Here is a 26,731-nt window from a genome sequence, read left to right as displayed (position 1 = left end):
AAACAACCTTCTCAGACAGGGATCCCTCAAGACACAGTCTTATCAAGAGGAGGTCAGTTGCTGATGTGTATATACTGGGATTGACATGAAAACATTTGGGAGGCGCTGACATGACATATTAGTGATGAATGAAAGGAAACCAGCTGGCATGGGTTATATCAAACCAGACAATGTTCATTAGGCAAAAACATAAATTTCATATTTGTTCAAGAACACTCACACACACAAAACACACCAGTTTGGCTGTTTATTCAGAATAATAGGCTTCAAATATAATGCAAGCAACCAATATACACACTCGGGGTGGTGTGTACAATAAAATATAGTGCAACTCTACCCTAAAACTGGTGGTTGCTATGCGATACCTAACCATTTCTGGCAATACTAAGAGAGAAGAAGATGCCATTCACAACACAAGCTCACACATCATTTTGACCAGGCAGAGAGAGTGAAAAGGAATAAACTATACACACTCTGTATGATTGCTATAACTATATCAACCTTGAGTGGATGTATTTTGATTATTTCTCGCACAAATACACAGCCTCACAACAAAAACAGTGAACTCACAACCAGCAGCGCTGCGAACAGACAATAACACTGCAAAAAACAGACAAACACCCTCAAGACACCATTCACACTCAAAACCCAAAATAAAGAAATGCACTAAAATGACCTGCAGTTTATCTTCACATACAATCACAGCTAGCCGTATCTCTTGCTACACTGGAAACCTCTGGAAATCTTAAACTGCTCACCCCAGGGGAATACTAACTGCCTCACTGATTAGTGTAGAGGATTTTGCAATTACAGCTGGTAGATATTTTCCTAAATGTTTGCAGTGTGGCAAGTAATATGCTAGTGCTGAGGAGATGTTTACTGCATGCTTTCTTTCACAGGGAGCAGAGAGAGAAGGGGACTGAGGTAGAGGAGAAAAGCTAAAGGCAAAAGAAGGTGAGAAATAAATAAGGTAATTTGCTCAACAAAACTGTAGAGTCAGCTTGTTCAAAGGCACTTGGAACATGAGGAAATGGTAAAAGTGGTGAAATACAGCAAGCGAAAGCAGTTTGGTTTTAGGTAAAAGGTATGTGTGTATGTGTGTGTGTGTGTAACTAACGATAAGGCGGGTCAAGAAGAAAAGCCCTTAACATATTTGAATAAAAACAATATTAGCCTATTTTTGGGTAAAATACTTCATGTTGGCAATTAAAATTATAGTGATTAAAATTACAAAAAAAGGCATCTCAAGCAGCTGTATAAAAGTGATGCATAGCCTTCAGAGCAAAATATGCCAGTCAGTGGTTCAACAAACAGTAACAAACCCTTCATAATACATCTTTCAATTATTATGCGTGGAGCTATTATAGTGGCATTATAACTTTACCCACTGCCATAGTGGTGTGTCACATTATCTTGATTCAGCTGTGGTGAGGACAGTGGTTTGATTTCATTAGTCCAACTTCATTCAACCAAAATAAAACAAAAGATGCACTGCAACCCCTATGCACTTCATGTAAATGCACACAATCTTCCGATAGGCTAGATTAAATTCTTGACATAGGATTCCTAAACCCATCTAATGTACATTTTTACATGTTTGTATGAGGGGTAGATTGTTGGGCAAGCTCAGCCTCCAGCACTTGCCACGCTGCTCTCAATAAGCCAAAAAGTCTGTCAGTGGTCAGAGGCCAATATGGCTCAAGAAAAGATTCCTTTGGGCTTTATCTTGGGAGAACCACCCACTGCCAATTTCTTCTACAGTTCCTTAATGCTTGCAAGGCTATTTATAAAAAAAGGCATATATCTGTTGTGCATAAAATATTCTGTTCGTTTTTGTCTGCATGTCTTAGCCAGGCAATGTGTATGTCATGCCTGATCAGTGGTCTATCCATGTAGCGTTGCACGATGATGAGAAAGTTCAACAGTGGTCATTTCCAAAAAGGGGACCTGGAAGTTCATGGAGGATCTGAACGGCCCCATCTCTATATGCACTAGCAAGGCCCCCAGTGCTGACATATTGTCTCAGTGCTATGTAAAGGGGAATACAGGGCTCTGATTGGAGTGGACACATCCTTCATGCTATGGTTTGAACACAGGAAGCTCTTATTGAAAGGGTCGAGGGTTAAGCCCGGGTCATTTGAGGTTGAAGGCCAGCAGGGGTCGCTCCTCTCTCCTCTGCCACGGGCTCTTCTTTTCCTCCTCTCCATCATCCTGTGTTACATCATCATCAGGAGAGACTGACAGCAGTGCACGCTCAGTCCTGAAAGTCATGCCCTCTGGTGTTGGTAAGGGGGGAGGAGAGGCAGGGGAGGAAGAAGAAGGTGAAGGAACCTCCTCTTGTATTGGTACCTCCTCTGCTCCATTCCCTTCTGCATCCCCCTGCCCCAGCTCCCCTCGATGACCCTGTGCCTTGTCTGACAGGAGGGGTCCAGCTGTACTGTCCTGGGGGCAGCACTTGACCATCTCCTCCTCGCTGCCGCCCCTGTCCAGATCATCCACATACACCAGCTGGGTGTAGGCTATTGCTGGAGAGCTGCCTTTTGATCTGTCTTTATCAGTCTCTTTTTCCTCCCTCTCCCCCTCCCTCCCCCTGCGCCCTGTTCTGGGCTCATTCAAGTCCACACCAGAGTCCAGACTGGCATCGTTACCATTGCCATGCCTCCCGCCACTGCCATTTCCTTGCCGGCCTCCTGCACCTGCTGTATTGCTGTGGCACCCCGCCCGCTGGAGATCGATGTAGGAGTGGCGAATGTGAGCGTTGGAACGGCCATCCAATGAGACGAACCAGGCTCGTGGGTGTGGGAGAGGCTTCCCGCCCCTTAGTTCCATTAAAGTCTTCTCAGCCAACAAGGTGTCCTCGCTGTTTATTTCCACAAGAGCTGTTTCCCCAAGTGCTGATGGAAGAGACAGAGAATCTGCCAGGCCGAGCCCCTCCCCGTCGCCCTGTTTGGAGGGACCTGGTGTGCATTCCGAAGGAGATTGCCCTAGGGGCTGCTGGGAATGTGAGGCGTTGAGCTCAGCCTGGATGGTCTCCAGGTCACTCTGCTGATCAGTCTGCAGCAGCAGGGCCTGGCCACACAGGGGGTGCTCCCCAGGAAGGCGCATGTAGTGGGCTGGGATCACCAGTGTAGGACGCACCCTTGGGTAGCCTTCTCCCCCGCTCAGCAGGTCCACAGAGCCACAACACAGCAGCTGACCCGGCCTGGAGAGAGATGGGGGGCTGGGACGCTCCAGGTGGTCCACAGAACGGGACAGAAGGTAGTCAGCGGGTCTACACTCACTTCCTTCCCCTCTGCTGGGGGAGTGAGGGGGAGATGAAGGGGAGATAACATCAACAATCCCAGCATTACTCATTTGGTTAGCCGACACCTGAACCTGACTGGCTGACGAAAGGCCATCTAAAACCTGGTTGGCAGATGAGGAGATGGAGGTGTATGATTGACGGTACCCCCTGTCTGTTCCAGCGGAGAGGGCAGACTTTAGTGGAAACGTCTCAACAGACTGGCGGTAGTCTCTGCTGCGAGGCGTCAGGTTACCGAGAGATGAGCCGTGGCGGCTGCTGTTGCCTAGAGAGGAGCGGCTGTGTTTGCCGTGAGAGATGAGGTCATGGTGACGCTGACCGTCATGCTGCTCATAGGAGGAGGGCTTCAGCATTGGCGTGGTCATGTCAGGTTCGGTTGCCGTGGAGACCAGTTCCAACTGCACCTAAAGAAGACACAAAATTTCAATATATGAGACTTATATACTCACACAAAGCAAAATACCATATTTATGAAAACCAATGTAAGGCTGATATTTAGATTATTCAAAGAGAAAAAACAGAAAGAGCATATTTGTGATACCCTAGTCTGCCCTCATGGTGTGAGAAATTTGTCTTTGCTTTCTGCCCTCCAGAGGGAGTTTAGAGAGCAGGGTCAGCAACAGAGCCATGCTCCTGGAGCTACTAGGGATTCAATGTCTTGCTTTAGGACACTTCAGCAAGGAGAATGCTACCTGAAATGTAGGGATACTCCAATATCACTTTAACTGAACAGTGTAAACTTGAACCACTAGTTAGGGGTCACTTGACAAAATAATTTAGATAAAATCTGTATTTCCCCACTATTTGAGAAATACATGCTCCCGTGTGTCACAAGCGGAGAAAATTAAGACAGTTGGCTTTTATTTCAGATATGATATTCAGGGCTTTTGGTATCAGATATTAGTCTTTAGTAAATTATCTAGCACTACTACTCCATTTTGGTACTAGTATTACGCATCCCCACCAAGACATGGAGCTTGAACCATGGCCCAGTGGGAGCCACCAAAGTATCCTCCCTACATTTAGGACATGAAATGCTCTATTTGATATTCCTAAAGACAGAGCAGTCTAGTCAGTGAACTGTTCTCTCGAGGCCAACAGACCTCGCTGCTGATAAGGTTGAGGTGCGACATGGAGGTGGCCTGGTCTTTCTTACTGCTGTCCAGACCAGAGGACAGCGTGAGTTTGCGGTGAGACCCCCGAGGCTTCAAACATCGACGCCTACAAAGCAGAGACATTGTAGAGACTATGAGTTAATCAGAGGAATTACATTGAATTTAAAATATCCAATTTGCATTATCCATAAACAGATATGGTGACAAAAAGTCTGAAAATGTAAACAGTCGACAAAGCATGTACAACATATGTTAGCACACTGGAATTCACATTAATATATTAAGCATTGTCTTGTATCATTTCACTATATATTCCTAATGCTGTCAAAATAGTTCCTTGGCTTTGTCCGTTTAAAATAAGAGACATATCTGGCAATGTAAAATCAAGTAGCTATAGCATGAGAGCCCTGCAAGATGTGAAATATTACTGTGAAGAACAGACTGAGGCAGAGGTTCACACACACCTGCAATAGTACAGTAGGAGGCAGAGGAGGCAGAGCAGGATGAGAGCCATGCCTCCCAGTATAGCCAACAGAAACACTGTGTGGTATGTGCTGATGTCCTTCGCCACCACAGGACCTGTGGGAAGGACATGAAGCGATGAAGAGAAAAACAGCAAATCAGTGAAAGATGAGCTTACAGAGGAACAAAAATATTATGTTTTTCACATAAACCAGTTGTATGCGCAGCACTTACTGCTCCAAAATGTGCCTTGTTTAAAAAAAAACTGGTGGCAATTAGTAGGCCTTACTTCTTTTAATATTTATTGAGACTCTGGCTGAATCTACACTCTGTATATTTCTTTAGGAATGGAATTATGTGAGTAAACTGTGTTTATGTTTATATATGATTCCTAATATTGGCCGAGAGATAAATGCATAAGCTCATGTCTCCAGTGTAGCATGGCAGGTTCAGGTGTATAAGATGAAGTAAACTGGACTTTGATTCTCACCTGAGTGTAGTGGAGACATGGCGGCCACCCAGTATCCCAGCTGAGGGGCAATGTAGGTCAAACTGAGCTGCTGGCCCTCCTTCTGCACATAACCCAGGCTGCTCTTTAACCAGGCCCCTGCACACAGACACTCAGCTTAAAAATGACGTTTCTGAAAAACTAGATTTCATCCCGCCCACCAGATTACATAAACAACATGACAAATTCTCCTGCTCTCTACACAAACACAGCCTGCAACATTCCACTTCACAGCTGACTCTCATTAACTCAGAATAGACCGAACCAACACCCCACCCACTCAATGCACTTGGATATGCACAGTTGTCAAGTCTAAGGTATTAAAGCTTCAGGCCAAACAGTTTGACAGAATAAACTCTCCTTTAATAGCTGGTAAGCCTCCTATCCAGGCAGTCTCTCAGCCTTGAGTATCTGTAAGGAATGCAAGACACTTTGGCAGTACTGGACTCACCCACAGGGAGGCAGCATGCACAAACTGTCCGTGGGAGCACAGCAGCAGTCATAACACTGCCCCTGCCTCAACCACAACAAAGCCGGGGGCATCGATTGATTAGCTGACAGTAAATCAGCTTTAAGAGGAAACATTCAATTGTATGTGTCCCCTCCTCCGGTACTCTGTCTAACATGGTGAGAGCTACACTATTCCTTTGTTTAGCAGTGGTTATGCACCACATTGCAACATCAGGCAATCAGGAATCTGTATTATCAACTAAATACAAATGGAATGAAAGGATATTTACGGAAAAAGGGAAATATGTGAGAGACAGTGAGAGGAGGAAAAAATACGGTGAAAGGAAAGTGGGGAGAAACAGGATAGATGGAAAGAGAGATAAGGTAAAACCCACAAGGAACAGAGGCAGTGAGACAAATGAGAATAGCTGTGTGACTCAGCACCTTTGTAGCTCTGTTGTCTCTGTGTCTTTCTCTCTCTCTCCCTCCCTCTCACACTCACACTCACACTCACACTCACACACACACACACACATCCATCAAGCACTAAGCCCTGTGCTCAGCCTTTCCCAGATTCACCCTTGCTCTGTGACTTCCCGCAGCATTTCCACAAGGGAGCCCTCTCTCTGAGAGTGACCCGTTTAATAGTGACATTTAATGACTCTGTTCCCACGCTTCCTTACCTCGCAACGCTGAGCCTTGCAACTGCTTAGTGACAATGCAAACAGGCAGAAAATCAACAGAGTCCATATATTACTTCTGCTTCCAGTTCACATTACTTTGTTTTACTTTTAGCCATTCATAAATATCTTTACTGAGGAAGCTACACTTATTTATTTTTTTTTACAAGCAAACTTTTCTCTGGATGAGGCTTGCTAGTGTTTGTTTATGAAAGAGACACATAGGCTAAGCAAGCAAACTTGATATGTTTGTATGTGATATTATTGCACCCCACGCTCATAAAACATCTAACAATAACAGAAAGGTGGTTGGTCACACAAGTAGAACAGGTTTCTGCATGTGTCTGTTCTCCATGTGTGTCTGTGTTTGAGTGTGTGTTCTTCTCTTTGTGCAGCTGGGCCATGTGCAGAATTTGTAAACAACAACACTGGCGTCTTAGTGGTCTAATTTTTATTGGCCTGAAGGATTCCTCTAACCGGCATCAGAGGAATTTCAAAGCTATTTCTCTGTCTGTTTTTTTTTTCCTTTCTTCTTTCAACACGTACACATCACACACACTCGCTCACACTTAACTGTTCACTGGAGAAACTCAATCAGGAGCCTGGCCATTCTGTTGTGTTATTTATTTGGTGGGTTGCTAAGAAACGCAAGGTCTACCCTGGAGAGGGGTCCAGAAATGGCTTCTGTTGTGGAAATACTCGCCGCTGAAGGCTGTGCATTGACTACAATGTGCATGTGTTCTGTCAGCCTTTATCAAAGCCCTTTTTATAAGCTCCTGCGGTGCTGATACTTTGGACAGTTTAGTCTCACGCAAGAGATCCTCAGAAAGTATCACAAGACTTTGCAGATTTTCTAGTATTGATTGGCCTGATATAAAATTTGTCCTGCTCTGGCGGAAACATTTTAAGCACAGATCAAGCAACAATGCTGGTCTCATCACATGCGAAGTTTACAAATTTTCATTTTTTATTTAGAAGTGTTAATAAATTCAATATAGATGGAAAAGGATGTTTTATAGTACAGACATGTCTGACTCAACTGATGACCTAATCTCTGTCTTTCAGCTCGGCCTGTACAAGTAAAGCTGGGTGTGTCAGAGTCCTGGAAGTCTGACACCACAGATTTGAGATTGCTGGAATAAATCTGCAGGTCCAGGGAGGCTTGAATGGTCTCTACTGTGCTAGCCAGTACCGGCTGTTCAGTTTAGCAAGATTTGACTGAGCTGCAACGAGGAGATTATGGTCAAATCTTGTGACGTGGATGCGATCAGTTGTGTTTTGATTTGCAGGATAATGTGGTGCTGTATGTACTGTTATACGTTAGTCATTGTGCTTTTTAATAACCTTATGAATAAATCCATTCATTGCCCAAACACATTGCTGCATGCTGCGGCCTGACTGTACTGTGTGCATGGTCCACTTGTGTTTATGCTAACTTTTGTATAATTTCACAAATCAGCATATACCCATTCAGGTACGTCTGCTTTTCACAGATGCATTGGTATTACAATACTTGATGACATTTTCAAAAAATAGACACACACCCAAAAGGAAAAGTCCATGAGGTTACTGTTCAGAAGGAAATGGTAACACTGCCTGAAATAATATACACTCCACTCAAGTTTAGAAAGTTTGAAAAGCTTTCAGTGTGTGTGTTTGTGTTTGTGTGTCAGCACTTACCCAAGCGTGGGTCGAATCTCCAAGCAGGGATATGATCATTTTCCTTCAGGCCACTGTCAGCCGGCAGAGGCACGGAGATGCTGATCGGCTCGTTCACCTGCAGCTCCACTCCCTCGTTGGCCAATAGGTGAACAGAGATGGCTACCACAGGAGTCAGCTCAAACCTCTTCTCAGTCCCTGCAAGAAGAGCAGGAGAGGGTGAGCAGGGAAAATGTAGCGAAAGGGTAAGAGAGTGGGAGTAAGGTGTATGGAGCGAGAGCAGAAAAAAACAGCAGACGGCAGGGGGGAGTAACATAAAATGGTGCAGATAAAGGAAACTTGTCAGAGGGAAAGACAGACAGGAAGGAAAACAAGGAGCAGAAAGGAAAGAAGGAAACTGGGATGGGAGTGAAAAAACTGGGAGGCTGAGGTTAGAAATGTCACAAAGCATTGTGTATAAGTGCTCGTCTTGCCCAGAGGGAGAAGGTAGGAAGGGGTTGGGGGTGATCTTTTGAAGGGTATTCAACCTGAAGGAGCAAGAAGTACATACAAAAACACACATACACACACACGCGCACGCACACACAGCAAGAAATGGGCGAGACCGTCTGAAAGGGCCCAGGCAGAGGGCTTGTGTTAGAACAGAGAGCGCACACAGGGGTTATTGTGTTTCAGGAGGTCAGATAGAGAGGCCTCTCCGGGGTAGTGTCTCTCTCTCTCTCTCTCCCTTTTTCTCTGATGTACCCCTTGTTTAAACCTTCACTCCCCACCCCCTCTCAACAGCCGTCTCTCCTGTCATCCACTGCATTCTGGTGCTCTTTCTCCCCTCCACATCTCCTCCTTGTTCTCCTTGGCCAATTTTATTTGAAAACTCAGTTTCTGTGATGTTATCTTGAGCTGCTCTGTGCTCTCCTCCAGTCCAAGCCTTACCTGTGCCATTGCCACCGAGCCCCTGAAGGTAAGGGAAGTGCTGGATGTGGGCAGGGGAGTTTGCCACGGTGAGCAGAGCGGTCAGGTTGGCATAGGATGTGTTGGGAGGAAGACTCAAGGCCCTGCGCTGAAACTGAACCGAGGGCTGGCTCCTCAAACCTTTGGGAATAACAGACAGACACGGCACACGTCAAGAACTGCATGAGTGCAAACAGAAAACAGAAAAACACAGACACGCTGAAATAAGTCTTACCTGAAAACAAAAAGTAACACAAATACATGCACAAACATATTCACAGACCATTCTGCAAAACAATGTGCCAGCAGTTCTTTAGGAGAGGAGTACTTGTCAAAAACATTAAGAGAGGAGATGAGAGGCGATCTTATATAGTGACAAGACGAGGGCAACTCCCAAGAATAGATTTCAACAGTTTCTTTAAGTCATGAATGCTATTCTTTATTAATTCAAAGACATGGATTAAAAACAGGATACCGGCTACATGCGACTTTTGATAAAGACGACGTGTCAAACGTGTTATGTGTGTTTTTAATCTTTGTCTATTAATCAATAAAGAAAAGTATTCATAAGACTGAATCTGTTCAACAAAGTGTTGCAGTCTGTGCTGAGGGCATGCACAAACATATTGCTGCTGTCAGGTGACAAACCGAGGCACGGCTACAGACACTGAACCGGACTTTCATGCTCCAAAGTTTCATCTTATTGTGTCTATGGGCACAGTGCAATGTTTTCATACTTTGCTTTTATAATGTGCTATTTTTATACTATGTGCTTTGTTTACAGTACGTGCTATGCTTTGTTCTGTGTTTTTACATCTTGTTCCACCTGTTGGAGTCAAAGGCAAATGTCCAGAAAACGGATAATGAAGTTTGTTCAGTCCATCTGTGGCTATCTAAACTTAGATGACTTTTCATGAACTCAGCAAAAAAAGCCTAGCCTGACAACCATGTGTTTTTTTTTTTCTAATGTTTTGAAAATGTTTCACAAACAAGAGCCAGACAATTTCTTAACACAAAGGATACTTCAATACTTCAATTTAAGGTGAGGCATGAAAATCTTCAATCCGTACAAGGTTTTCATCTGAAGTTTTCTACAGCACAACTTGCTCACTAATAGTCTTTCGGGATAGTTTTACAGGGCAAGTTTGTACTCGCCATCTTTACCTTATGCCATTTCATAAATACAGCCATCAAATTAGGCTTAATGGAGGTAACTCAGGATCAATATTGTGAAGACAATGCCCGGGTCTAGTTTTTCTCTCAGACTGTTTGATACCCCTTTCTGAGATTTTACAGAGCAATTAATTGTTTCCTTTTCATCTCTTGCCATCCCCGCCTCTCCACCCACTCTGCCTTCCATTAACAAATTATAGATAAAGCCTGCAATAACAAGTGTACATTAAAGACTGCGTGCAGCTAGACTCAGCAAGGTGATGTCACTGTTGTCTGACTGTGCCGAGTACACATTCCTGAGCAATGAGACAAAGACCCAGCTGTATATGAGCATACTCTGTGTTTGTGCATGTGTTTATCTAGTTATTCTCTTTACTAAGTTTATTATTTTAATCCACAGTGTGTGCTCCCTCTGAATTCCATAGCACCATCTTAATCGCTTTGTAGAAGTTCAGGTATTTGTTCTGCACAAATGTTGGCTTCTAAGGCCTTGTGGTTTTGTCACTCTCGTCTTTGTGCGCTCGCTTACTCCACTTTCTCATCTTTTTCCCTCCACTTTCCTTTTACCTCATCTGTTCTTCCTTCTGTCGAACACCACTCTGCCCATCCCCCTTTCCCCATTCTCTCCCATTGCCCCACCCACATCCCCACTCTCCAGCACACATCCTCCTCCTCCTCCTCCTCCTCCTCCTCTCCCTATTTTCATTCTCTTTCCTCATGCCACATGCCAAGGTTTATCATTCCCCAGGGCGCTTGAGTCCGAATCATCATGACAAACCGCGAGTGTGTTGGACAGAGGGCAGAAATTACACTCCACTCAGACACGTGCTGTGGGCAGTGTGTACTCTAGAGTTTTATTCATGTTAATTGTGTGTGTGTGTGTGTGTGTGTGTGTGCGTGTGTAGTTTTTCAGTCAGACAATACAGCTGACACTTTAAATTATTCCCTTGTCAGTCAGAGACACAAAAGATCCAGCAGACAAAGAGATTAATTTAATCAACCTTGCCGAGTAAGCCTTATCTAATATTATTACGCACACCTAAACAAAGGGGCTGACTAACAAGAAAGAGAGCTATGATTTGTAGTTGTGTGTGCATCTGTGGAGCAGGGTGGACATTTTTCATTATTTATGTGCGTCAGGTCAGTGGGACAAGGACAAAAGGCCCACAAAAACTTGGGTAAATATGCATAGGCAAAATCATGAATGCACATACACACGTGCGCACTGTGTTACCTTGGAAGCCAGAGGCAATCTGGACCACATCATCATAAACCATCAATGTAGCAGCTCTTTCTGGTAGTAGGTCCACGCTGATTGAGGAAAATACTGAAAGATAAACACAGCTCTGTTGTTATAAACATTGCAACAATTAACAGGCCAGAATTACAATCAGCTAAGAAAAAAATTCTAAAAACTACAAACTACTACCTGACCAGCTTTTTCTGATCACTATGAGATGTAACAAGTCATTAAACAATCTTTATACAATGTTAATAGTCCTGCTTTTATCCTGACTGCGATGCAGGACAGAAGTCTGACCCGGCATACTTTACTTCTTTCCTCTTCCTTCCTTCCTTTCACTCCTCTATTGTTCAGAGCTGGTAAGCGTGATAATCCAATTGGCTGCTGTTCCACTGGCTCATAATAACTCCCCCTCAGACCACCTCCCTGCAACACACTCATACACACACTGTACTGCACCCTCCTGGGAGGCTTTGTGTGTGTTAGTGAAAGACAGGCTTAGGCAGCCCCCTTGCTGGGTTTTGGCATCTATTGTAATAAATTAGTAATGGAGCACTCCACTCATCATTAGCTCACACACCTGGCACAAACGCACACACACAAACACACACACACACAGACAAACACGCACAGATACAACCAGACTCACCACTGAAAATTAATGAGCTGCAAGCACATACTTGAGGCTTCCACTCTCACTTTAAATGCAGGTATTTCATGAAATCCTCTCTCCACTTGTGCTAATATTTCTCTCTTAGACTAACACACACACACACACACACACACACACACACACACACACACAAAGTCCTACCAGGCAGTCTGGAGGGAGTCCAGGGCACAGAGTTTGGCACATATCCCTGTTTGGTTGCAGTGACAATCAATGTTGTCCCAAGACGGTAGGGGAAGCGCAGGTAGGCGTTGCCATCAGCCAATGAGGTTTCCGTGGTTACAGAAGTGTGGTTAGTGAAGAGTTCTATGGTAGCTCCTCCCAGGGGCTGATGGGTGCTGGCATCACTCAGGTGGACCTTGAGAGTCACCTCTGTGGAGACACAGAGCGTTAAGCAGGTTGTGCATGTGTCTGGATGGTCTGTGTGTGCGTGTATGTGAAGAGACAAGAGCTGCAGAAAAACTGTTTGCTTAAGTGTCTTGTAATTACAGCGATCTAAAATATAGTCATCTCTTCGGTTAAGTAAAAGTGTCAGGCCCTTCACCTCCGAGGCACTCCAACAAGCATTCCACAATCCAGCCAATCACAGAAGGGCGGACGTCTGACTATTTCCTGGATTCTGGCCAATGGCACTTCCCCTCCACAAACAATGGGCCATTTCCCTCTCTCAAAGAAGCCTTGGACCAGTGAGGAAAAACAACTGTACATAAAACACCTTCTTTGATGGAGACGTGGCATACGAGAACTCAACAGAGGCAGCCTGTTGACTGAACAAAGGCTCAAACTAAGCCAGTGAGCATCACTGGAGGCTGATAAACAGCATTCACATTTAACCACAGAGGTTACAAGATAACCACATATTATATTACATAAAACAAGTACATGTAACTAAGCCAGCATTTGCACTGACCTCATAAGACACCTGTTGTATCGAAGCCTTTGCAGTATGTGCAGCCTTTTAAAATTCAAACTCAGATGCCACTGTGTGAAAGGCCTAGACACACGGTGGTGAGGTTCAGCGCACCACAGGCTGCAAAACTCACAAAAGTCTATTTTAGCATCACATACCAAAGGTAGGACACAAACCATGTAACATAAACACTATAATCTACGAACCGCACAAATCTATGCTTTCTATATTTGGATTGTCTTGGCACACATGACAACTTGTTTGATCAGCGGCCTGTGACTGACCCGCGGTGACCTTTCAATTAAGGTCGAAAGGGTTTGTCCCTCCTACTCCCTTGACCTAAACATGCCTGCCTCCCCCACGCTCACTGCAACTGAATTTTGTCGTAAGCCTCACCGCATACACAAATCCGTGGCTAACTCACACATACCCTTGGCTAGACATATTCCCCTCCCCCACTTGAGAGTGCGGCGGTCAGCGAGGAACCACTCCAACTCTGACAATCTGGCAGAGTTCAACCCAAGTGCAAGCTCCACCCAAGAGAAACTACACACACAATGACAGCTCTGGATATGGTGCTTTACACGCGGCAAGGTTTGGCAGAGTAACGTGTCAATCTCAAACCAAACACGTTATTACCTTCAGAGTCCTGGTGTGAAACTCTGCTCTGGGCTGAATTTACTGCTTTCACCTCTCTCCGGTGCAATTCTACTGTCAGAGCAGAGGTATGGAAAACAAAAAGGAGGCTGGATTTCCCCTTAACAAAAACTCCCGGCGGCTCTAAGATTAGTGTGTGTGTGTGTATGTGTGTGTTAGGGGGTATGGAAGCATGACCTCACTTCCTGTCCCACTCCCAGTGATCTGTTGTTAGGGGTACCAGCTGTGCTCACTTTAAAGAAATCCTCTGGGAGACCCCCGACACACACACGCAGACTCAAATGCAACAGTCCCCTCCCAATTCTTATCCAATAAATCACTAGTGTCTGGTGACATCATTGTTAAACAAGCTAGGAGACTCCTCTGCTCGGACATTCAATAATAGGAGAAAAGACAGGGAGATGGCAGGCCTAGATTGAAGGCTTTGTGATGCAGCAGCTACACTGTTAAACCACTACCTGGCTCTAACTATGTGTGAGTGTGTGTGTGTATTTGACTGCCATATGGAGGATAAAGGCATCAAAGAGCTTTGCTTGACCAATGCTGCGATCTCAGACCAATTATCCTGAGCGACAGCAGCCAAAGCAGCAGGGTCGTGTGTGTTTATACGGAGAAAGAGACCGACCCAAGAGAAAAACAGAATGAGTAGGATTGTGGTTTTGCACACTAGAATATTAATGTGTGTGTTGTTTGTTTGTATTAATCAGATAACTACAATGTGGCAGGGCTTTGCTGCACTGTAACAGTGAGGTGGATTTAATGGGAAATTCATGGCATGGTTGGCCTCCACTGGGTGTGTGACAGGTTTTGGTGTTCTTCCAAATAAGGGAGGGGGAAGCAGATGCACTCTGCACACTGGGAGGCTAAGTGGAGGGCTCACTTGTTAGCTACATCCAGTATTATGGTTACAGCCATAGCAGCACTCACATTACAGCCTCTACACTTAAAAGCAGCAATTTGGAATAACAGTGTAGCTGTAAACCCTCAAAATGGCCATAATGTTAGTAAGAAAACAATGGAATGAACAATCTTTGGCAACCAAAACTGTGAAGGTGTCTACCGATTAATGCTGAATGATCTAATTAAACATTGATGCTGAATAAAGAAATGAGCCATGCAAGACCTCAAGCCTCAGTTGTTTGTTGTTTGTGGTTTGTGTTTAGGATACGTCAGTCGGAGACAGAACATACTTTCTGAGGCTATAAATATGTTTTTTGTTTTTTTTTTTCAGTGGTGATCAGGAAAAAGGCCTTTGAAATTGTTTGGGGGTGTTGAATAAAATGAAAAATATACAAAAGCGACAAGACAAATTGATTGCTTAGTAGTAAACTAAAGCAGAAAAGTACTAAGTCCTATAAAACAGAAACAATTCTCAGCAAAACACATTTGAAACATTTGCAAAAACACAGGTGCAGAGGTAAATTAGTCTAATGCATAAGTAAGATAAAATAACATGGGGCATACACACGAGCACGTTCAACTAAAGCTCTGGCATTGTAAACAAAGAAAGAGCTATCAACAGGCCTGCTGTTTTTCCTAGTCTGGATTATAAGTAAAGTTAGGTAGTGATGGTCAATCCCATTAACTCAGCAGGGGACAGGGTAAATCTCTCTGCTGCCACACTGAAGAGCATATGGGTCACTTTCACCTCCCTTCAGTAAGTGATCCAGTTTACACTTTACATGTAAATATGCTTAGATCCTTGTTTAAGCATCAAGTCTTCTCCCTCCCTGAATGCCTCTCTCAGTCTCCTACAGGAGTTGACCTGCGGTGTCCTGACCAAAGTGGGCCACTGGTGGCAATGACACGGAATATCACTTAATTAAAATCTAGCTTGGCTAACTGTAGTGACAATATGATCTGATCTCCTGCTTCCTGGCAGCTATTGTTCAGCTTCAGCAAATGTTTTCCTGGTGGAGATGCAGTGCCATGCCTATTATGGCCAGCAGTAATGTGAGTGAGATCTATATCTGTGGGTAGATTGTCTGTCTGGCTCCACGAAGCCATGTTCTCTGCTGGATGAGGAGAACTCTCCAGTATAAACCTGACCACACACTGCAGGGACACCACAGGGTCATTCTGGGGCAAAGTCAACAAGAGCAAGCGAGAGACTTAAAAACAGTATTTTTCTCATCAACTATGCAGGCAAATGTATCTCTGCTGGTGTGAATACCATACAACTTGCATGTAGCAGTAAGCTATTTTCATGATGCAGAGGACATCCAATCAGAAACCTTGCAAAGGAACTACCTCAAACACTCCCCAGGTTGAGTCAGCTCATTTCAAACTATCAACTAAGAGGATCCAACTGAACTTGGAGGGAATTTGATATGGGACACATGTAAGACCAATCACAAAGTAAGAAAAAAGACATTATCAAGGCTTTTATCGATGTCTGAGAGCACAGAGCTGTGCTGTTCACATCAAGCGTATACATGCACGTGCGTGCAAGTGAAAGATAAAGGGAATGGATATAACAGATGCACCTCCTCTTGGAAGCTGCTATGAAAGAGCAGCTTTCGAGTAGTGAAATTCCACAACAATACTGCAATTCATGCCATTCTGCTGCAGTGTTGCACAGGCTGCCTTCTTACAGACCCCCATGGACCAAGGCCTTCATCCTGCAGAACCTGGCCTATGGACGCGACTACCTCTCACCTCATTTTTGTGATACTCTGACTCCTGAGGGAGAGGTTAATTTGTTTGCCCCCATTCAAAGGTGGGTCAGAAGCACAAGGTCACCTACAAAACAACAGCCCTGCAGCTGGTAGGGCTGCTGTTCAATCAAGGATTCATCCACTTGCTCTTCCTCTACCTCAGCAGGGCAGATGCTCGCTGCCATGGGGTTTGAACCTGGGTGACTTGGCTGAAGCCCTGTCTCCCTAAACATCTCCCTTCCCAAAATTTCAAATTTACTTCAAGTTCTGCAGGCTAGGGAAGGTATGCACCCTCCTCCCCAAGTCAAACACACACACACACACACACACACACACACAGAAAAAAAGAGAGAGAGAGGGAGAAACGTAGCTATAATATGTAATCACTGCAGCTGGACTCACTTCTCTGATTGTTGCATTTATGTGCACAATTTGCGCAGTTTTCCAGTCAATAACTGCCCATTTTTTCCAGGAGATATAGCTGCATTTTAAGTTAAAGGAGATTTGTCCTGTGGTTCCCACCCCAATGCAGACAAGAATAAGGTATTGTTAACATTTCAGCGACCCTGCTTGCCCTGAGCCACACGGCTAACTCGCTAACGTTAGCTAAGTTCAGATAACATCAGCATCTGAGGAGGCTAGCGGCACCGTTAGCCATTAAATGAGCAAGCTAGCCCTCGCACAGACAAGGCGACTTATCATGGGAGCCTGGCGGACACAAGGGGGGAAACAGGGCGCATTCTCGTCCACTTTTACCTTCGGTGGCGTTGTCCTCCTGTAGTGTTTTGGCGACCGCTTTGGAGACATGGTATCCCAAAAGGTAGAGTACAATCACAGCGGTCCGACTCCAGTCCACAACCCGCATCACTGCAGATGTGTGTGTATCAACGCTAAGCGATTAAAAAAAGTAGCAGCCAAATCTTTGCTTGGACAAACTCCCTGACCAGCTACATCGGCGTACAATCGTTTATTCCGCAAAGCAGGCGACACTCCATATTTAGGAGCATCAGCATTCCTCCATTTTTGTCTGCCGTGTTTCTTCTGCTCCGGTTTTGCATCCCCCAGCCCTTTTTGCCGCTCGGTCGATTTTTTCATCGACGGGCCAGGGTCAGGGTAGAAGGCGGCCCCATTCCTCTGTGCCACATGCCCCAGAACAGCACTCACAGGCGGCTGTCTCCACTCGCAGCGCCGCGCTCTTCTGCGGAGCTCCAGCGCCATCTGCAGGCGACTTTGCTGTTACTGCAAGATTCCTCTACGAATGGATGAAAACCCGGCTCCTTTGCCTTATCATCCCGCAGAGATAACCTGTTTTTTTGTTGGGACTTCTGCTGTCATGGGCTGTTTTGAAGCCTGGTTGTGGAGGAAACACTCCTAAATATTTGGTCACATGATCAATATTTTTTACCGTTTCCTAGCAAAGGGGGTGGCTCAACTTACCCTTTGGCTCAACTTACCCCAGTCTCCCCTATGTCTAAGTATGTGCATTAATCCTACAAAATATTATAATAAAAACAAATAAGACATTGTGAATATGTAAAAAGTATATTGCAGTGTTGCACTGGTTTCAAGTCCTACAGGTGTACATGATTGCACAGTGAAATGGTTAAATAAAAGGTGTGTATGCAGTCTGTTTACTCAGGCTATCTGACCATACACATGAAAAATCTGATGGCCACAGGAAGAAATGACCTCCTGTGTGCATCTTAGTGGGATCATGTTCTCTTAACCAAGTTTTTTTTTTTTTTTTTTTGAAGTTGCTTATTGACTTTATTTTTATTTTTATTTTATTGGTTTATTTAATAGGGACAATGCATATTCATGAACATTAGTGTGAGAGATACATCCATGTATATATGCCAGAATTAGTAAAAACAACTACTTTTCATCTGTAGTCCCTAAGCAGGTGACATAAAGACGAACATAGAGACAAAGACATCAAACAGAACAAAACAGCCAAAAAAAAAAAAAGAAAAGAGAGAGACACAGGATGATGACAAGGACATTATCCATCCACATCTAGCTGCATTCAGTTTGGATGATGAAATGTGTGGTAGTTAATAGTGAGTACATCTCTGGTTTACTAGGAGCCACTGTTTTAAGTGAGTTTTAAAGGTGTTGTATGTAGGACACTCTCTTACTGGGAGGGGCAAACTATTCCAGAGTTTACTTCCTATTATTGAAAGTAAGTTTTTTCCAAAAGTAGTACGTCTAAATGGTATCACACAGTCCCCTTTTGCAAAAGCCCGTGTGCTACCACCGCTTTCATGTCTTTGAAAGAAGCCATGCAGCAGAGGAGGGGCAAGATTATGTAACACTTTATATACAGAGCAAGCATTCTTGAAATTTCTAAAATTCTCAAAGCTTAAAAATATATGTTTCTCTAATATGTTTAAATGGTGAAACGACAATGCATTTTTATCAAAGGTTTTTATAGCTTTCTTAAAGAGTGATTCAATTCTTGTAAGTGTAGTCATGCTAATCAGTGACCAGATTATAAAACAATACTCAATGTGTGAGAAAATCATAGTATGTAAGAACATCTTGGCAGCTTTGGTGTCAAGAAAAGGTCTAACTTCTTTAAAATTCTGCAAATTGAATTTAACCTTATTTGCCACCTATTTTACATGATTTTTAAATGTTAGGTTTGAGTCATATATCACTCCAAGATACTTGAATTCATTAACAATATCAAGCTCCTGTCCTCTAAGGAACACATTGGAATGTGACACCTTCGTGTTTTGTTTAGTAAACACCATACAGACTGTTTTTTGTTTGTTTGTTTGTTTGTTTGTTTGTTTTGTTTTGTTTTTTTGTGTTTAGGTAAAGACATGATTTAGTAAGCCAGTCATCAATGTGAGCCATTGCAGATGTAAATGTGGATGCTGCCTCTTGGTAGTTCTTAGCATGTGTAAAGATTACAGCATCATCTGCATACATCTGGACATCAACATTTTTACATGTGTCTGGTAGATCATTGATGTACAGTGTGAACAGGATTGGACCAAGTATGGAGCCTTGGGGGACCCGTACTGGACATTCACAAAAAGGGCACCTTGAGTCGTTAATACAAACACATTGCTTTCTACTGGACAAGTATGATTTTATCCAGTGAAGAGCTTGCTCAGAGAAATTAAAATACACTATATTACCAAAAGTATTCGCTCACCTGCCTTTACTCATACTATGAACTGAAGTGCCATCCCATTCCTAACCCATAGAGTTCAATATGATGTCGGTCCACCTTTTGCAGCTATTACAGCTTCAACTCTTCTGGGAAGACTGTCCACAAGGTTGAGGAGAGTGTTTATAGGAATTTTTGACCATTCTTCCAAAAGCGCATTGGTGAGGTCACACACTGATGTTGGTCGAGAAGGCCTGGCTCTCAGTCTCCGCTCTAATTCATCCCAAAGGTGTTCTATCGGGTTCAGGTTAGGACTCTGTGCAGGCCAGTCAAGTTCATCCACACCAGACTCTGTCATCCATGTCTTTATGGACCTTGCTTTGTGCACTGGTGCACAGTCATGTTGGAAGAGGAAGGGGCCCGCTCCAAACTGTTCCCACAAGGTTGGGAGCATGGAATTGTCCAAAATGTTTTGGTATCCTGAAGCATTCAAAGTTCCTTTCACTGGAACTAAGGGGCCAAGCCCAGCTCCTGAAAAACAACCCCACACCATAATTCCTCCTCCACCAAATTTCACAGTCGGCACAATGCAGTCTGAAATGTACCGTTCTCCTGGCAACCTCCAAACCCAGACTCGTCCATCAGATTGCCAGATGGAAAAGCGTGATTCATCACTCCAGAGAACGCGTCTCCACTGCTCTAGAGGCCAGTGGCGGCGTGCTTTACACCATTGCATCCGACGCTTTGCATTGCACTTGGTGATGTGTGGCTTGGCTGCAGCTGCTCGGCCATGGAAACCCATTCCATGAAGCTCTCTGCGTACTGTACTTGGGCTAATCTGAAGGTCACATGAAGTTTGTAGCTCTGTAGCAATTGACTGTGCAGAAAGTCGGCGACCTCTTTGCACAATGCGCTTCAGCATCCGCTGACCCCTCTCCGTCACTTTACGTGGCCTACCACTTTGTGGCTGAGTTGCTGTTGTTCCCAAACGCTTCCATTTTGTTATAATAGAGCTGACAGTTGACTGTGGAATATTTAGGAGCGAGGAAATTTCACGACTGGATTTGTTGCACAGGTGGCATCCTATGACAGTTCTACGCTGGAATTCACTGAGCTCCTGAGAGCGGCCCATTCTTTCACAAATGTCTTGTTTCACAGTCTGCATGCCTGAGTGCTTGATTTTATACACCTGTGGCCAGGCCAAGTGATTAGGACACCTGATTCTGATCATTTGAATGGGTGAGCGAATACTTTTGGTAATATAGTGTATGTTCATTTAGATAAAAGAACATTGCGATTACCAGTATCAAAAGCTCGTTTTAGGTCCAAGAAGACAGCACCAACATAAGAAGTCTTATCTAGGTAGCCTTTAAACTTTCCAAAAGTAAACAGTTGGCTGTTTCTCTTGAGTGATGGGCTCTAAACCCAAATTGTATGGGGTGTAGTGAATTATTGCCTTTATTGAGATGTTGAATCAGTAATTTAGCCACCCATTTTTTCTGCTATTTTTGAGACAACAGGTAGAATTTTGATTGGCCGTATCTGATTTTTCCCCTGATTTGAAAATGGGTGTGACTAGGGCCATCTTCCATGCTGATGGCACAGTAGATTGTCTTAGGGACAGATTAATCAAATATGTAATAGGCTGTACAAGAGTTTCCTTGTGCCTTTTCAAAAAATTCATGTCAAGGCCATAGATATCCATAACCTTAGAAATGAATGAACAGCATCGAGAAAAAAGGTGTTTAATTCTGTAGCTATGGTGGTTGGATCTGTGACAAACTCAGAGTTAATATTTAGCCCTAATTCTTTATTGTTATGATTCTGTTTTTGCCAGTCAGCTTGTTGATGATTTGCCATATTTTCTTCCCATTGCCTCTTGCCTCTTCAATAGTATTAATGAAGAAGTTGGCTTTAGCTTGTTTTAAACGTTTTATCACTTTGTTTCTTAATGAGGTGAATTTTTGTTGGTCTGTAGTAAGACCTGATTTTAAGGATTGTTTCAGTGACTGGTCTCTTTCCTTCATAAGTTTCCTACATTCTTCATTAAGCCAGGGCAATGTGTGCCTGCTTTTCCTTTGGCTCCACTTTCTGAGGTAGGGCCCCATAGTTTTCTTAATTGTTGAGGTGAATTGGTCACAGTCACTCTCCAGGTCTCTTTTAGGTCCCATTCAACCTCTCTCAGTGCTGCCCCAAGGTTTTGCTGTTGACTAGTTGGGACTGATTCATTATTACATATGGGTGTTGCTGAGGAATGGAAACAATGTTTTTTTAGCTTCCTGGCAAAGAGAATTATATTGTGGTCTGACAGGCCAGTCATTAGATTAAAGGTCTTAGTAATTCTTTCTGGTTTATTTGTGAACAGTAAATCTATTTTAGTTTCTGATCGATTAGTTATTCTTGTGGGTTGTCAATTAACTGCATGAGACTAAAATAGTCTGTAATGTTAAGTTTTTTTTCTTCCACCTTTATCTCTCCAATTGACATTAAAGTCCCCCATCAATATGACCTCTTTGTTAAAATCACAGCTATGAAGGAGGTTTTTTAACTGATCATAGAACTCAAGTTTTGCTGAGGGTTTTCGATACAGACAAATTAAAGAAAATGCCATTTCAGCTGAGACTGATATGTTGACACCAACACATTCAAAATCAATTTCCCTGTGCCACTCAATTTGTTTACATTTAATAGTGGTTTTAACATATAATAAAACTCCCCCTCCCCTCCCATGGTCTCGGTCTTTCCTAAAAACATCGTATCCTGGCATGGTAATAAGGGCCTCTGATGAGGAACGAGTTAACCAAGTCTCTGTTAGCCCAAGAAATTCAATATTGGAATTTACAAGCAAATGTTCAAGCTGTTCGTGTTTGGTTGCCAAACTCTGAATGTTTAAATGTTAGTTAGTTTCGGTGAGTGTTGATCTAGACCTGTCTGCAAACTACGTCCCCATCTCCAATCTGCCTTTTTAAGATTTTAGAAGGATAGTGTCAAACCAGTTGACATCTTTTATGTGTTAAAATAAAATCTTTGATAAATGCCAGGTTTGTTTTCGAAACACCTCACAGCACACAGACTGTTCTCTTCAGAGTGATCAACAGCCATCTTTTCACAGCAGATGCTGGGAAATGTAGCATATTAATTCTTTCATGTCAGTCACTGAGTGTCCTGTGATGCAGGTAATAATATCCACCTTCTCTCTATTGAGGTCTATTGAGGCAAGACTTGTCCTGAAGTAATGAACAACATATTATTTCTCACACTGTTTGGCCATGCCTACTTCCTCCAAGGCAACACCTGCAATATGTTTTTACAGTTTGTCCCACGGGGGCCTTGAGGGCTGTCCTCTGACTCGGCCTGTACCTCCCAACAAGTTAGTTCACACACAATCACATTAGCTTCTGGTTTGCTCTTTTCTGCAGATTCTGGACCACCTGTTATTTGCAGTGATTTGGGGTTTTGAAGTTGTCATCTCTCATCATGGTAGATTCATTGAGCTGTCCAACAGCACTGCCAAGAGGCAGTGTGCTGAATTCTGCAGCACACTCTGTTCGACTCTGCAAACTTCCTGTCTTCCTGTCATGTCTTTCTCTTAAATTTCCTTTCACATTTCTACACAGTTTTTTTTTTTTTTTTAAATCTGTGTAGCATGGCCATTTCCTAGCAGCAAAAATATCTCTGACTTGCAAAACCTGTCTGGCTGTCTGTTTTGGTCCACCCTGACACACGTGACTCTACGTCAGCTTTATTACTGGGAACAGTTATAAAAAGGTGAAGCAGGTTTTTTGTTTTGCTAATAGTTTCTCTTCGATGTCTGAATGACCTCGAACTGGTAACACTAAGAGATGAAGCTCCCTGCCATTATCGCACTGCTTCTCAACATCGTCTGTGCCTCTTCACAAAGTAAGAATGAGTTTTGAATTTAATGTTTAACATAACAGGAAGGGCAAATGTGGAAACACCGAAACAGAAAGTAGCTGAAGAAAAATACCTGATACTGCAGCATTATTCTCCAGTCTGCACTTTATCAGACTGGACGGCAACAATAGACTTGCAAGCTTCTATAAATACAGATAACCACTTCCTGATAGGCAAGTAGGATTGGACAGAAGCCAGTCATCTGTAAGAACCTGTGTCGTTTTGCAGGAAAAAAATCATTGTTTAATAATTGTTTTCTATGTCCTACTGTTGTTTTGCAGTTCTCCATGAATTGGTTCCTTTTATGGGCTGTACTTTGAATGACACTGAGGCGCAAATCACAGTTGATGGTGAAGAAATTGTTTATGCTGATTTTCAAAGAAAAGAACTTGTATTCACAGTGCCAACATTTATGGTTGATGATCCAGCTGCCCTTATTGAGAGTGCTAGACTATTGCATAATACTTTGAGAAACAAAAACCTATGTGCTGCTGCAGTGGCATATTTGATGCAGGAATTACATAATCCACCAGAAGAAGAAGGTAAGGGAAATTAATTGTGGACATTTGCCTCTGAAATGACAAGATTGTTGAAATGTTGAAGATTGTCACATGTATCTTTTGGCATTATCATTTGAAGATCCACCGAACACTGCCATCTACCCCTCAGACGAAGTTGAGCTGGGAGTAGAAAACAGTCTCATCTGCTTTGTGAATTACTTCTACCCACCTTCCATCAAAGTCAACTGGACCAAAAATGGCAAGCGCGTGTCAGACGAGGCGTCTCTCAGTCGTTACTATCCTAATGATGACGGGACTTTCCACCAGTTCTCAATCCTGCCTTTCACCCCAAGTGAGGGCGACATCTACAGCTGCATGGTGGAGCACTCGGCCCTGGAGGAGCCCGAAATTAAGTTTTGGGGTGATTATGTTATGAAGTCTTAAAAAGGCACTCAAATATATACAAAAAAGCAACACTCATTCATTCTTGTTACACATTACTTCTGTCTAGTTGGAGTGACTCATGCTCTTTTCTCATTCCCCCACAGAGCCTGAGTTGAACAGTCCCAGTCTTGGACCTGACATCTTTTGCGGAGTTGGCCTGACTGTTGGGATGTTAGGGGTTGCAGCAGGAACATTTTTAATTGTCAAAGGTCACCATAGACACTAATTCCTTGGTGGTAAGGAGATTCCTTTCACACATGGCACCATGATAACCTGCATTTGGAAGAATGCTGATAAAGTTTTAGTGGTGTTAGTCCAGACGTAATGACATTACAAGACGAGAACATATCATAGAACATGACATGTATTTTATTAACTCATGGAACTCAATGTTTTGTTTTGTTTTGTTTTGTTTTGTTTTGTTTTGTTTTACACTTCTTTTCTTATACTTTTATGTATAGCCTAATTACTGTACTTTCTCCAGAACCTAGTTGGGGGGGACATTTTTCAAACTACAAGCAGTCTTGGTCTCATTGCAACTTCAAAAATAGCAAAGCACCTCAGATGATGATATTACCTTCGTCACCTTGGTTGTGATATATGTGGTATATGCTATGCATGTGTTACAGATGTGATATACTAATTACATTCAAATAAAAGCAAACAAGTGACACCACTGACTATTCAAACACAAATACTATAGACTGGCTCATCACAAACCCACACAAGCACATTTGTCAAAACATCCAGATACAATGTCATACTGAAATATCTCTGTCAGTTGATGTTAATGACTGTTCTTGTTATAAAAACTTGGATGTCTTGATAATTGCTGCAGAAATAAAGCAAGATGTAAAAAGTCCTTAATTGCGTGCATTGGAAAAGTCATTTATTTGGGGACAGGGGAAGTAGTTACACGGTGAAAACATGAAGTTGAACATGAAATCCTGACAAGTGAAATAATTGCCACACCCACATAGGTTGTTTATTAGTCTGCTACTGAACATTCTCATTGTTTCAGTGTTCACTGTTTGAGTAGTTGAGAATCAAGAAATCTGTTCCTCAGTTTAGATTTCTCGTAACATGTGATATATCTAGCTGTTACAATATTTTTTGTTTGTTTGACAGTGAGTGAGAGTATCGTGTGAAACAAAATTTCCATACCAACAGATGCTTGTTGACTTCATTTCACAGATGCTCTGTTCCTTCATGTTCTGCTCCGTTGTCAAGTTCATTCTGGCGATGGTCATGATGCTGTGTACCTGGAGCAGCTCTACTTTAACAAACTACTTCTGGGACAATACAACAGCACTTTGGGAAAATTCACTCCATACACAGAGTTCTCAAAACCAATTGCAGATTCCCTGTATAATAGGCAATAATATCTTCTTAGATTACGTGAGAAACTGGGTTTCCCAGATGATCTGCACTTGTTCTGCTTTCAGCCGCATCTCACTAACATTTTCTATCAAGATGGGCAAGTCACCCTCATCTTCAGTAGTTGGCCCAGTATGGTGGCCCATGAGGCTCAGTTTTGCCCTCCACCTTTTCTCTACTGAGGTCTTCCAGTGAGACACAAATGTGAACTTTTCAGTGGTGTGTTGATGATAGACCTGCCTGATAGACTTGTCCTGTGGTAATGAACAACATATTATGTCTCACACTGTTTGGCCATGCCTACTTCCTCCAAGACAACACCTGCATCACTTTTTTACAGTTTCTCCCACGGGGGCCTCCCAACAAGTCGGGGGCCTCCCAACAAGTTAGTTCACACACAGCCACATTAGCTTCTGGTTTGCTCCTTACTGCAGATTCTGGACCAGAGGTTGTGCTCTTCTGACTTTCTGCACAGATGATGGGGTGGGGTCACATATTTGCTTTTTTGTAATTTGTTATTTACAGTGATTTGGGGTTTTGAAGTTGTCATCTCCTATAATGGTAGATTAATTGAGAATGAGTTTTGAATTTAATGTTTAACATAACAGGTAGGGCAAATGTGGAAACACCGAAACAGAAAGTAGCTGAAGAAAAGACATTACCTTCGTCACCTTGGTTGTGATATATGTGGTATATACTATGCATGTGTTACAGATGTGATATACTAATTACATTCAAATAAAAGCAAACAGGTGACATCACTTACAATTCAAACACAAATACTATAGACTGGCTCATCACAAACCCACACAAACACATTTGTCGAAACATCCAGACACAATGTCAAAGTGAAATATCCTTATCAGTTGATGTTTATGACTGTTCTTGTTATAAAACTTGGTTGTCTTTTTAAAGGTGAAGTCGTTACACGGTGAAAACAT

General features: G+C 43.1%; 2 protein-coding genes across 5 annotated transcripts; one reads left to right on the top strand and one right to left on the bottom strand.

The window, feature by feature from the left end:
• Positions 1-232: 232 nt before the first annotated feature.
• fam171a1 (family with sequence similarity 171 member A1) lies at positions 233-17,694 on the bottom strand. The gene is made up of 9 exons (XM_030071805.1): positions 17,190-17,694; positions 12,354-12,581; positions 11,531-11,623; positions 9,106-9,264; positions 8,197-8,373; positions 5,369-5,485; positions 4,881-4,995; positions 4,405-4,522; positions 233-3,705 (listed from the first exon to the last, which is right to left on the bottom strand). The coding sequence occupies exons 1-9, from the start codon at positions 17,296-17,298 to the stop codon at positions 2,134-2,136; spliced, it is 2,688 nt and encodes an 895-aa protein (XP_029927665.1). The 5' UTR covers positions 17,299-17,694; the 3' UTR covers positions 233-2,133.
• Positions 16,960-25,270, top strand: LOC115373424 (H-2 class II histocompatibility antigen, A-U alpha chain-like). Of its 4 annotated transcripts, none has more exons than XM_030071807.1 (4): positions 16,960-16,976; positions 23,751-24,011; positions 24,109-24,390; positions 24,518-25,270. In XM_030071807.1, exons 2-4 carry the CDS (start codon positions 23,774-23,776, stop codon positions 24,637-24,639), a joined length of 642 nt encoding a protein of 213 aa, XP_029927667.1. In that variant the 5' UTR covers positions 16,960-16,976; positions 23,751-23,773; the 3' UTR covers positions 24,640-25,270. The 4 variants fall into 4 exon arrangements, with proteins under 4 accessions (XP_029927667.1, XP_029927669.1, XP_029927668.1 ...); XM_030071809.1 differs by having other exon boundaries at positions 16,961-16,976; positions 23,871-24,011; XM_030071808.1 differs by lacking the exon at positions 16,960-16,976 and adding an exon at positions 20,901-20,916 and having other exon boundaries at positions 23,871-24,011.
• Positions 25,271-26,731: the final 1,461 nt, after the last annotated feature.

This window comes from Myripristis murdjan, chromosome 16 (genome assembly GCF_902150065.1).
Source record: "Myripristis murdjan chromosome 16, fMyrMur1.1, whole genome shotgun sequence".
NCBI lineage: Eukaryota > Metazoa > Chordata > Actinopteri > Holocentriformes > Holocentridae > Myripristis > Myripristis murdjan.
Note: the sequence above shows the minus strand (reverse complement) of the source record. Positions and strands in the feature narration are given on the sequence as shown.